General features: G+C 32.4%; 1 protein-coding gene across 1 annotated transcript in view; it reads left to right on the top strand.

Annotated features, from left to right (window-relative positions):
- LOC106467260 (14-3-3 protein zeta-like) overlaps positions 1–13665 on the top strand; it is a 15763-nt gene extending 2098 nt beyond the window's left edge. The window contains exons 3-6 of the mRNA XM_013927589.2: positions 4131–4254; positions 7601–7764; positions 12248–12343; positions 12665–13665. Coding sequence (XP_013783043.1) covers positions 4131–4254; positions 7601–7764; positions 12248–12343; positions 12665–12724 — 444 coding nt within the window. The 3' untranslated portion in view covers positions 12725–13665. The remainder of the gene's footprint in view (positions 1–4130; positions 4255–7600; positions 7765–12247; positions 12344–12664) is intronic.
- The last annotated feature ends 295 nt before the right edge of the window (positions 13666–13960 follow it).

The following is a 13960-nucleotide window of genomic DNA, read 5'->3' as shown; positions in this document are numbered from 1 at the left end:
AATATATATATATATATATATATATATATATAATTTTTTTTTTTTAACTTTTCATGTCCATGATTTTTCCTGCTTCTTTATAAATTGAACAGTGCCAAAATCTTTTGGTATTTTACACATATCAACTCAAATCATTCTGGTTTAAAGCTTTGTGAAATGTTTTTGCCTTTTCATTCTTTTAAATTTTCATCAGCCTGTAGTTTGTGGCCAGAATTTGACTCAGTTTTACACCGTACCAGTTGGCTAAAAATAGTGAATAACATTAAAGGCAGCAATATCCAAGTTTAATTTATTGTCACCTTAAAATGTAATTAAATCTTGAATCAAAGTTATTAAATCTTAATATTCTGTTTTATGATATATACCTTGCAAAATTAACAATTACCTCCCATGACAAACAATACTTTCAAAATAGATCAATATTGTGTGCTGAAAAAGAAACATGACACATTTTCCACTCATCGTTAACTCTTCCATAATCCTCTAATAATAAGCATGTAACCTCTTGATGATTTGATTGGCTTATGTCGAGAGTTAAAAAAAAACTGCTGTCACCTTCACCATGGGAAAAAAATTCCAAATCAGAACTTTCAAGATGAAGTTTAAATTTACGTAGTTCCGTGGTTACATAACCCCTGAAGTCTATCAAATTTTCTACATTCGTAACAATAATTACATTTTTGATATGAAACGTAAAAATATATAATAAACTGCGAGTGTGCTTGCGTGATATTTTTTTAATAACATTCAAAAATCAGAATAGGTTTAATAAATGATCGTAGTGCTTTCTTTTTTGCCTTAAAATTTGTGCTTGCAGCTAGATTTTTAATGTAATTTTGACCATTGCGTAGAACTGGATCAATATTATCAAGTACCAAAAAGATATTGGTGCTCCTTGCTGGTCACTGGGTAAACATGTAGAACCCACTGGCATTTTGCCAGCTAGGCATTGATAATTTCTAACCCTATAGTTTACAAAGGTACAGAAAATTTAAAAAACAAAACAATTATAAGTTAACTTAGCCTGAACCATTACAAATAGAAGCATCATTCATGGAGCATACTTTTTTATTTAAAAAAATGAAAAGGTTTATTTGGTCCATAACTTTCATACTTGTAGTCCTTTGTAAGGGATCAGAATATATAAAAGAAAACAAGCAGTGAAACCTTGTTAATCCTAGTGCATTTTTAATGAACTAATTCATCCAAATTATTGAGACATCCAGATATTGAAATCAATAACTTTGGATGCAGTGGACACTAATGATAGCGGTTATCGATCAGGAAATGTGGAGGTGGGCGTGTAACTGGTAAAGAAAAGTCACCTGTATGTAAAGTAATCTTACCTATCTATTATTCTGTACTTCATTAATTAAACAAAGTGGTATTTCATTATCTTTACTTTAAAACATCATTTTTCAAACCAGAGTACATGTTATTGGTTAGATATGCAACAAATCACATTCTAAAGAAGAATGTAATCACTGTTTGGCTTTGAACTGAATTTATTTCATTTGAAGTTTCTCCAACAGCTTTAAGCAAAAAAAATGCATTGTTTTGTCTTCACATAAATTTGTTATGTTCAAACCATGTGATGTTTCTTTAAAACTGACTGACTTGACTGGTGGATCACTTTTGATGTCTAGATTCACTGTCACCACAAGATGAGAATATCTTTATTCAGAAGCTTGACTAGTTGATTCTTCTGAGTCAATAGCATTTTTACTATATTTAATTATTGTTTTTGATTGGCACTTGCTGTTTCACACCTTCCAGATTTGTCTTCCTTATTCTGAAGTGTTCTTTGAAACAGAGCCATCCTCAGGAGTGTCCAAACTCTGCTACACTAAGCAGTTGTCCAAGTTGATTAGCTTTCTCAATAAGCAGTTCATCATTAACACGTAGATTTTTTTTATGTACTATCACTCATCTAAAGATAAAAAGCTTGTTCTGTGTTTACATGCTTTGAATGTCATGACCTCGTTTAGAATATTTACCCAAAGAATATCGGTATGGTTTACTTGCCCGTGAGGACGTCTTTCTACGCTGAAATGCTTATTGATGTTATCTGGGTTTGCACGGTGATTTGCTTTCTTCTATGAACGTTATGTTTTAATGACTGATACTCCTGCATGTTATCATTTGGGAACACACTGATTTGATTCTACCGTAAATTACTTTGATGACCTTTGGATATATATATATAGTCCTACTGTGATGGTCATCTCAGAAAAATTATTGTAAGCCAATACCAACTAGTTAGTGCAGGTGTTTCATGGTCAGTAATTATTACTTTGTTTCCAGTTCCGATCAATCCCTACGTGACTCGTGAAATCACGTATCAATGGGAAGTGCATATCTGTTACGAGAAATAGCTGTTCACATTCATAACACGAGCATGTAAAGATTTGTCTATACATCTGGATTGTCGATGTCCAGATTAATGAGGTTTCTCTGCAACTGAAGTTTAAATTAAAGCAAATGGTAGTGATAATATTATAGAGACAAACTGGTAGCATTATTAAACAGGAAACTGTTGTTGAGATGAAAAGGAGGTAAAGAAAAGCATGTTATTTTAAAACCCTCATCCTAACTAATTATGATGACTACATTTTACTAAAGTGTCTTTCTCTCAGTTCTATATTCCAGTTTTATTTTTTATATACTATAAGATATAATTATGTGGTAACTGTAATCATTTACAGACAGATGGAGATATATACAAGCGTATATATTTAATTGTCATACACTTTTCAATATAGAGCCTAGGATGCCATAATTATGTAACCTGCATTTATCATCACAAAAATACTTAGAAATTTAAAATATATACAACTGAATAAAAATATTAAGTAATTCAATCATAAGGTAATGAGCAGTTATATACAATTTTGTAAACCATAAATGCATATTGTATATTATTGCTACTTATTTGTGGTTCAATAAGTTATCCATTCTATCTTACTTTACACCTGACAAAACTGTCTGTCAGTCTGAAAACTGGGGACTAAACTTTTTTAAAAGTCACTGGTGTTAAAGCACACAGTTTTAATCTCTTCGGGCGAACGCAGCAGTTGGCAAATGCTCAAAACAGTAAATAGCAGATAGAATAAACAACTCCTCTAATCTGGTATGAACAACACTGAACAGGGTTTATTACAATATACAAGTTTTATTGTTTAAATTATCAAGAGTTTTATAATTTATTAGCAGAAGAATGGAAACTTTGTTCAGTTGAAAGTTGTTTAGGAAGCTTACATGGTGGGTGAGATGTACTAATGCCATAGTAAACTAAATAATTTTTTCCATTAATTTTGATAGTGTATTAATAAAAACACAAGTTAATAAGGTCACCTTGACAACAAAAACCAAAATGTTTTATGCTCTCTAAATACCCTTGGGTTATTTTTACCTATCTTAATATAATTTTAACATATTTTTCATTTGAAATGAAGTTATTGACCTTCTAATCATTACTGCTTAAATACTGACCATTTTTATCTGACCTGTTTAAGATCATTTCTATAAGGACTGTATGACTTTAAAGTGTTTCAAACACCATTGCTTTAGGGTAGCATTACATTAAATATATATATTACAGTGTTTTATGAAAGGAAAAATGTGATAATCTCTGTGCTTCAGGGGGCTCTTTTACAGAGTTACATTCAAAATTGGATTCATTTTCAACATTCAGCAGTAAATCTGGCATCGAAACATACTTTGTAATTCATATGTTAGTATAAGTTTTAATTTATTGCTTTTTATGGTAGTTAGACGTGGTTCAAAGAAAACTAAAACAGTTGTGGGAAGCTAAATCAGTCTAAGTCTCTTAAAATATATAGTTTTCCTGTTGCAATATGCAATCATTCTGGTTAAAAAAAAAAATATATTATTGCTAACATGAAAATCACCTTTCACTCAGACTGCTGTGGGTCAGGCTGAGTCAGTAAAACTAATTTTTACTGTTTTTTTACATGCTTACTAAAAGCTTACCTAATTTCGTAAAGCTGCACATAAATTCAGAATTATAATACACATTAATTCTTCAATATGGGCTCAGTCCAGTGGACAGACCCATTTAGATAGGGTTAATAATAAATAAAGAATTACATTTATCTTAACTGTTACAGGGTCTTTTAGACAAGTTCCTGATTCCTAAAGCTAGTAATGCAGAAAGCAAAGTTTTTTACCTGAAGATGAAGGGAGATTATTATAGATATCTGGCTGAGGTTGCAAGTGGAGATCAGAAAAACAGTAAGTGATATATAACAGTGAATTTTTTCATTTACTTGTTTTATTTTTGCAGTTTGAAGGAGCATACGAAACTTACTTAGTATATTATTTCAAATTAAGGCCTTTTACACAAACATTTTCCAGAGGTGTCAAATTGCAGGATCCTGGAATCAAGATGTGATTTTTCTGAATACACACCACTCTTTCAACTGTGAAAGTGTTATAAAAATGACAGTCAATCCCATTATTCAGTTCAAAATGCTGATAATAACCCTTATGCCAGAGAGTGGTATTAGCTGGCTACCCTCTCTCTGGTCTAGTTCAGAATTAAGGATGGCTATATGTGAATCCTAGGGGTCTCTAACCTAACTGTTTAGTTCAAGTGTTTATTGTCATATTGAATATTGCTATATCCAGTGGTAAATATTTAAAATATTGGTACTTGAATGGGTTTTTATACACCAAGTTATCATGATTTTGGTAAAAATTTGATATGGCCGGTATTCATTTTCTCTAAATTTTGCATTATGAAAATTGCTCGGAGCCAAAGTTATCAGCCATTGACTGGTAACGTTCAATTGATAATATCTTCTGGTGTGCTGCACTTAGGAAGATGATTGTTGTACTATTTTGAAGTTCTCTTAGATCCCAGTCTTTTTTTATTCCATTTTTATACATCCATGTAAAAGACTCCTAAATTAAAAAAGTTATTTTCAGAGTTGCCTTTTGATCTAAACCTCTGTCTACTCCATGATATTTATGGCCACAAGCATTTTACCAGTTGCAGTATATGGCATTGTTAACGTTCTCTGAAAATTTCAGAATAAATATTCCAGTAGTTCTGATTGGCATATAGATAGAAGCAAGGTTGGAAGGAGTAGCAATGTATGGATCTCTAATGCCGGTCCAGTCATTTGTGAACTGGATGGACTCAGATTATGAGAACATAACTTAGTTATTATCTTATTCATAGTTTTGGGGACTTGCATTCATAAAGAGAATCACTTTGGTAGGTTTTAAACTACTCCAATGTCAGTTTGTCTTTCTCACAGGTTTGATCAACAGTTATGTTCACTGATGTATACGAGTTCTGAGAGAGACAAAATTACTACTGTGATTCTTATAAGTACCGTGAAAAGTTGAAAAGGAAATCTCCGAGAGAAGTAACAGTGACAGCAAGAGCCACTCGTCAATCTCTCAATTTGAAACCACGCTGTTAATGTATGCAGAAAGATAGTTCCAGGCATTCCTTTTCCCAAGAGAGTTTCAGAAAAAGGAATTCAGTACTCATCTGACACTTTGCTTCAAGAATCAGAACCTAGTGGTGGAAGGAATGAAGAAGTCTTTGGATGTTAGCCTTTCACTTCTTAACCAGTCTCTCTCTCCTTATTGGTCAAATATCCAGTATAGAAGAAAAAAGCTGAAACAAGCAATCACCAAACTTGTGGAGTGGAATGAACTATAAAGTACAAGCATTCCAAAGCCTGTTGTGGCATCAACTGTATCGGTTTCAATGGTCTGACACCAAATCAGTGAATTTCTTTTATGCAATAATTCAAAATATAGGAATGAGGTGGATTTTCTTAACTCTTTTACTATAGCAGGGTCAAGAGTGGGCGTGTAATTACCTTTTAGTGTTACATTCAAAATATAATTAAACCACTATATTATCATCAATTTTTGTTAATAAACTTGGCGTGTAAATGTAATTTATAATTAATTTTGATATTGAATGAAATTTAAATTGTTAATTTCAAATAGAAACCAAGTTATCATTGTTATGTGTCACGTGACGCATCTGAGCTCTGACTTCTCGCCCTCAAAATTTTTTTCTCGTTATTAAGTTTATGCTTCTGGAATCTCAAACTAATTAGAAACATAAGCTATACACAATTACAAGTAAGAATCTAAAACTTACATCTTGTATCTTCTTTTATATACTGAGATATCAATACGTTTCAACTGAATTTAAACACTGATTACTAATCAACTTTACATAGCTGAATGAATTTTTATAATCAGAACAGACTCTCCTGTACAGGAAGCTAGTTAACAGTTGATACCTAAATTATTAATTTCACCAAAGTCTAGCTACATGATTGTTATGTTGCTATTAGAGAAAGTTGGTTAAATTATAGTAGTTTAGGGACATTTTATACTGGTGGCTGATATATTTTTTGCGTGCTGAGGTATCTGATTCAAGAATGGTTGTCCATTTAGTGAGAAGTTCCAAAAGCTCAACCATTTTATCAACCCTCACCAAGACTGGCTTTTGGTCTTGTAGACACCTGTAGTGTTAGCCTAGTAATAGTTAGAATTTACAAGTGGTTCCCCAACTATTATTCTGAAAGTCCAGTATGCATTCTTCTACTGCTTTCATCTTTAACTTTCATAGTTATTTCTTTCAACTCCTGCATTAATTAGGAGGATTGGCTTGGTAGTTGTGGAATCTTGTTGGTGTATCTGGGACATGTATTTCTCATGCTAACCAAACCTAACTATGATTTTGCTGCTCCGTTGCGATAAAGTTAACATACTTTTACACATTGACACCTGAACAATGTGCAGTTTGGCAAAGCAGAGTGTCGCTCGAAGGATTTAATCTCTTAAAAAGTTTCAACATCAGGTTCACAAGACACTTCAAATTGGCTGGAGTTTATTTTCACTAATGCTCTCTGGACCTGTTTCATGAATAGACTTTTTACTAGTGTTTTGGCTTATTAACAACGTACTATAAAAATTAAAGTATATATATATATATATGATAATACCAATTTGCATCCTGATGTGTGTGTGTGTGTGTGTTTTGTAGAATGATGTATTGTATGTTCCTGTAAGATATTAAAATTCAAATATAAAGGGCATATTCTAGCCTGAAATGGTGAAGGTAATTAAAAAAATTTGCGAAAATGAAATACCTCATACACAACTTAAAAATATCTAGCTTTTAAGTCTGTCTGTGTAAAATCAATTGAAACTGTGTACTTGAATATCTCTGATTTTGTTTGTTTTTTTTCTTGTGGATTGGTGTGTTCCATATATGGTGTGTATCTGCATGAATACGTGTACAAAATTTACTCTCTGTATACTTTCTTTCATAGTACATCCTGTGACGATCAGCAAATAATAGAGAATAAAATACATAACTAAATGCAGTAGTAATGTTTATAACATCTGATAATAATATTAGCTCTGTAGTTACTTATCATTGAGTTCTCACAGAAATACAGTGCATATGTTTCTGTTTGGATTTGAAATATGAGCGTGTCATAGTTTTATGGTGCAAATATTTGTTTTCTTGTCAAAACTTTTGTTACTTTAACAGATTGAGAACTAAACTGATTACAGTTTTTTTTTTAACTTACAGGTGTTGTAGATGAGTCTCAAAAAGCCTACCAAGAAGCATTTGATATCAGTAAAACAAAAATGCAACCAACACATCCTATTCGGTTGGGCCTAGCATTGAATTTCTCTGTATTTTATTATGAAATACTGAATTCTCCTGACAAGGCTTGTCAGTTGGCAAAACAGGTAAAACATTCTAAAAATATTTTCCTTCTTTCTTGATCTCTAGGTGTGATTGTTCAGTCACAGAGAGCTTTAGATATTGCAAAGAGTAAATTTCAGCCAACACAACCATACTCGTCTAGGCCTGGCACTGAACTTTTCGGTGTTTTATTATGAAATTCTTAATGGCCCTGATCAAGGCTGTCATTCGGCTAAGCAGGTAAACAGGAAACTAGAACCAGTATGGTTTGATACTAAACAGTATGTTCAGTTTGTTGATTGCGTCAGGATTGGACAACAATTATAAATGTGTCGTTCGCTTCTTATATCCCACGTGTTGCTATGCCTATTGTCGAATAAAGAAATACAACCGTATGCAAGTAGCTTAGCCTGCCATAGTAAAGTTTGCAACAGAGTAGATACTTAAACACGTAAAATAGTTTTACTTATCCAGCCTGAAAGTAATTACTGTCCAGTCTATATTGTAATGTAATATGTATGTGTATTATGAAACAGTAAATATGTTGTATTGTAGGATTCCTTTACCTAATTCTCAAGCCCATTTATAAAGATTGTAAAAAAGACTGACAAAATTTTGTGTGAAATCACTGTTACGTAATTAGACAAGTCGGGTTGATCTACTTCTGGGAATACCGGTTTAATTGTTCGTGAACCTAAGGGGAAAGTATCTCCGTGTCCATTTTTTTTATTTCAGTCGTCAAACAACAAGCCACACTGTCTCCATCTATCGTCAAATTTATTCTAAAAAAAACTTCCCATTTTTTGTAACTATTACGACTGTGCTTCCATTCGGTTCACCTTTTTTGTCCAGTCCAGTGACACGACTTTGGCCACTACTACAACTGTATTCATAAAAATTTATAACTCAAAAGCAAAACTGCCTGAAACACAAACACTTACATAAACCATCAAAAATTTTTGAACCTCAGAGTTATTTTTTAAATATACATTTTATAATGAAATAAAAATCGTTACATGACATAACTGTATAGAAAGCCATTGTAGAGTAAGCCCATATTGGTTTGAAGGTGTATGATTACAATAGGCTTTTCTGGTAAAAACTAAAATTTTAGAAATTTACAATCACCAATGTAAGAAAGAAAATAATCCATGCTACCAGATGATATGTTTATGATTTTCTTAGTTTTAGAAGTTTTGATACCACCAACTTCAAATATTGACTGAGAAAGAAAAAAAAAATTTACAAACAACAAATGTACAGCTTTGTTTCACACACATTGTCCAATTTTGTGTATGCCAACAGGAAGATTATAGATATTTACTCTTCGAACAAAACTTACAGTTGTGTGAGGATGGTGTAAGTTAGTGTTAGCAGTTTGGATTTTATTTCTTTATCCAAAACAAATCTTAATAAAATATACTTCAAAAGAAATTCTAAATCTGAACATTTCACTTACACAGTGTTGCCTCTAGGACGCGTACTTTGTGTATTTACGCTATTTTGATTGCCATTGGCACAAAATAATCATTTACCTGCATACTAGTTCATGCAAAAAAATAAATAGAGGTACTCATTTTAATTTTTCGTGTGTGCCTGAAGAGGACTATAATGCAAGTTTTGTCAGTGAATGTAAATATTTTTTCAGTACGTATACAAATAAAACAAGATGAATGATTCGATTTACTGTTTCTTCAAATAAAAGTTACTTGATGTTATACTTTTATGACTCGCAAAGTTGATACCTACTTCATTACATGGGTGTCCCACTTGAGAAAAATCCTAGAAACAACACAGCTTATGGTTTTATTTTGTAGATGAGGTGAAGGATCATAGACAGTCTTTTAAAACTTGGTGTATCTTGCCCTCATAAAAATGAGATACCAGGCTGGAAAGGATTAAACTTATTTACTAGTTATTACACTTATTGAAGATGAGTCGAATCACTTATCTTAGTTTTGTTAAACTTTCTTGAAGGTGAAATGAGACAAATTCAGATGTTTAATAAATACTCTTCATCATTTCCTTTGTTTAAGTTACCAACTGTGTTTTTTTTTTGGGGGATTTTAAAACAACTTATTTTTAAAATGGATATGTTATTTGTAAAATTTAAATTTTCATGGACCAAAGTGATTAAACTTATTTTGTTGTTCTTTTCATTATTAGAAAAAAGTTGGATGTAAAATACAGAGGTCCTTTCATTCTCACATTATTAGCAGTAAGCATTCTAAAAACTCCATAATAAGTATTTGTCTTTGTCATTTGTGCTGTTTTCTACTTTCCATTATAAGTAAAGAGTAAATGCCATTTTTTTTTTTTACTAGATTAGTCTGTTTTTGCTTCTAAAAACTGATATAGGAGAGTGGACAAGCTTAGCTTAAAAACATGAAACTTGTGATATTCTATCGTCTATAATCCTCTTTACATCCGTCGTCAAAGGTGGACGGAGATTATGTTTTCACCCCTGTGTTTGTCGGCAAGATTTCTCAGAAACAACTGAGTGGATTTTGACGAAAGTTGGTATTCATTTGGACTATGATCCAACTTAGAAGTGATTAGTTTTTGGAGGGTCAAAGGTTTTGAGGTCGCGAAAATCAAAAACATCCTTATCTGTTAACATGAGAACCGTTTTTTCACACAGTTTTTGCTCTGTAACTCAGTCAAAAATGATTTTATTTTGATGAAACTTGGTGGACATATGTAGAATATTATTCTTCGTTGTCCTGCCAAAAATGGTCCGTATCCATTAATAACGATAGACATACAGATACCTTTTTGTATTTTTTGAGGGACTGATATATGATCGGTGGTAGTGGTATGCACTTTACTGAGTGCCCTCTAGTTTTATTCTGACATACAGTAAATTGTTTTTGACAACTTGAAACATTTTAACAATGACTGGACCTAACAGAATTTTAATGAAGCACTCTTTTCTTCAGGTGCGATGATATTAAGATTTGTGTAGTCCGAGAAATCTCGGATTGTTTTAAATGAGTTGAGGACACCGTGAGCCGTTTCTTGCGTATCCTCAATTGAGAATGCAGTGACAGATCTTTTTATTTTATACCAGTTGCAGTATTGTATTTTTGTTTAATTAAATGTTGTTTCACAGTAGCGTTTTGTTAAATCGCTTCAGGAATATATTCCTAATGTTCGAAAAACATAGTTTCAAAAAGTCAACTTAACACAAAAGTACAATACCCTATAACTGGGACGCTTTCTTTACCTCTGAAGAAGAAAATTTTGCCTTTTGAAAGTGCTTGTGTTATAATGGTATTGTATTTATGTAGTACAGAAATATAATTACTTATTTTTTGGAGTTTTATGGAGCTAGAAATGATTTATGTTTTGAAAGTGAAATTACCACGTGTGCTCACGCTCTGGTACTTTAATAATTTAGGGTTCCACATGGCAAACCTTCCAACATACTAAAGATGTGATTTCTACTCTTTTTAAAGATATACACAGTGGTCTGTTGTTCCTTCTATACAAAATAATTAACAGGGTTTGTGGAACTTTTTACTGGTTTACATACTTCTTTGGTGTGATATTACAGAAATAGGATATCTTAACTAAACTCCTTAGTCTAAGACAACCTTCTGAGCACAGGTTCACAGAAGATAAATACAGATGCTTGGTTTGTTAATAGATTCTAACCACAAAGTAGCATAGGTAGTAAACATGTTGACATTCATATAAAGCTGGTGGTATTTTTTAAGTTAATCTCTTTTTCTGTTGTCTGATGTGACAGTGTAGTTTAATTACCTGAATTCCTCTGCTTTGTGTGAGTAGTTACAGTACAAGAAAGTTGTGTCAATAGTTACGGTACAAGAAAGTTGTGTCAATAGTTACAGTACAAGAAAGTTGTGTCAATAGTTACAGTACAGGAAAGTTGTGTCAATAGTTACGGTACAAGAAAGTTGTGTCAATAGTTACGGTACAAGAAAGTGGTGTTAGTTGTACCGTAACTAGAAAGTGGTGTTAGTAGTTACGGTACAGGAAAGTTGTGTCAATAGTTACGGTACAGGAAAGTGGTGTCAATAGTTTGTAGTTTTAATCAGTCTACATAACAACATAGTTACTTAGCTAAATTAATTTGCATTTCAGTGTTGTTATGCTAAGTTTCATGAGGAACATTAAATTATAATATTCCTAAGTAACATGGTAATCTTGTCACATTTACATTATAGCATAACACACGAATAGCCCTCTAGTAATGCGCGTATCATCAAATTAAATTGTTTCAGAGAGTAACAGTTACTTACATACACTGGGATCACTTGATTCGTGTTAACATGAAAAATGTCGTCTTATTTAGAGTTACGTTGTGTTGCATTAAACAGTTCCAGTTACCTTGACCTAACATTTGTGTTTGTAAGAAAAATTCAGTGTTGTGATAATACATATAGAGCGTGATCAGTGGAAAAATTATTTAGAATGTTTTTTATTTTTTTTTAATTTCCAAAACTGGTAAGTACAAAATGTAGGAAAATCTCTGACATCTTCGAATACATTCAATTTTTTCAGGCATTTGATGATGCGATTGCTGAGTTAGACACATTGAATGAAGACTCTTATAAAGACAGTACGTTAATTATGCAGCTGCTGAGGGACAATTTGACAGTAAGTCATCATCATCGTTTTGTTGCCCGGCTTTTATTAGTGTAGAAACAGTTTGTTTTAAAAATGTTGGTTAATTTTAAATTCTGTTCTGAAGAAATTTATTTTTAAAATTAGTATAGTGTAGTTTTGGTTTTGGAAAACAGAAAAATGTTTTCTGTATGATTTGTATTTCGCTTAAAATACTTTTCAGAGTTTGATAATTATGTCATACACCATATTTTATAGATGTTTGCCTTTTTATTAAATCAACTAGTCGGTAGTTAAGGGCATAATATTTGTCGCTGATAGACGAATTAAACCTTAATCTTTGTATTTGCCCAGTTATGGACATCGGATACTCAGGGTGATGGAGAAGAACCCACGGAAACACAGGAAAAGTGATCCTCTGGAGACTGATGAGCATTCCCACCTCTGCTACACCTAGGAGGAAGCCTTTTATTGTTAACACTTGTACACAACCAGTAGTGTTGATACTCATAAGTTCTTCAGACTAAATAAACTCCCTGTGGTTATGTGTTATTTTTAATACCAAATGATTCAACCACGCATGTGTTCTTGGTCCTATAATAATCACAGTTGTGTGTGTCTATTATTCCTTGTCTTTTCTTGAGGAATTTCCAGAACAGCAGTAAATCACGGGGAAACTACCATTCAGATAGTTGGTGTAGTCTTACGATGCTAATTAATTCATTCGGATTCACTGAAATGCCAAAATAGTTTGTTTTTTTCAGCCTAATGCTTGTTGTTGTTTTTTTTTGTTTTAGTCAGTATAAACCTAGTGTAGCTAAGTTATTAAACCATATTTGAAAGGTTGGATCTCTTACAAGATCTACTTAAAGTTCAGCAATGTAGATATTTTTCTTTAGGCCCGACTTGCTTCTAGTATTTTTTTTTTAACATGTGATGTGTTTTGAAATTGGCATGCATAGTGTTTTAACTTTTTTGTGTTTGAGGGTTATGATTATGGGGACCCTGTGCACAATTATTACAAGACCATCTCTTGATTGGTCTAGTCACTACTAGAAGATGTTTTCTTTACACAGGTGACAGTTATTTGGAATTTAGCTTCTTAGTGTGGTTGTCTCTTACTCTTCTGTTCTGGTGTTCTTTACTCCGCTCCTGATGGTCTAGATCACTTGTACTTTGTGCATGCCTGTTTGATAACTTACTACAGTAACGGTAGAGTTGTATAGGAAAATAACAGTTGTATGCTTTGTTTTCTAATTGGTCAAAATCTGTATCTACTTGTTATATGTACATGCCTGTTTTTATAATTTACTACAGTAACAAGTTGTATAGAAATAAACAAAATTGCCTAATTAGCCAAATCGTTGATTCGTCAACATATACTTACTGACTTCCACAGTTATTTACACCAGAGTACTGTAATCAGAAAAGATATGAAAATACGGCTCCCAAGGGCGTTCCTGTTATTTTTCTGTATTCGGTTGTGATTAACGTATCTTCCACTTTGAAATAAACATTTACAGTTAATATAAGCAATTCCTTTTATCCATCAATATCATATATATTCCGTCACTTAGTGTCATCTTGTTTTTTTATTTAATCTTTTTTCTTGCTGCCATAGAATATGGCTTTTAAGTTTCTTGATCCACA

The sequence above is a fragment of the Limulus polyphemus genome, unplaced genomic scaffold (genome assembly GCF_000517525.1).
Source record: "Limulus polyphemus unplaced genomic scaffold, Limulus_polyphemus-2.1.2 Scaffold2547, whole genome shotgun sequence".
Lineage (NCBI taxonomy): Eukaryota > Metazoa > Arthropoda > Merostomata > Xiphosura > Limulidae > Limulus > Limulus polyphemus.
Note: the sequence above shows the minus strand (reverse complement) of the source record. Positions and strands in the feature narration are given on the sequence as shown.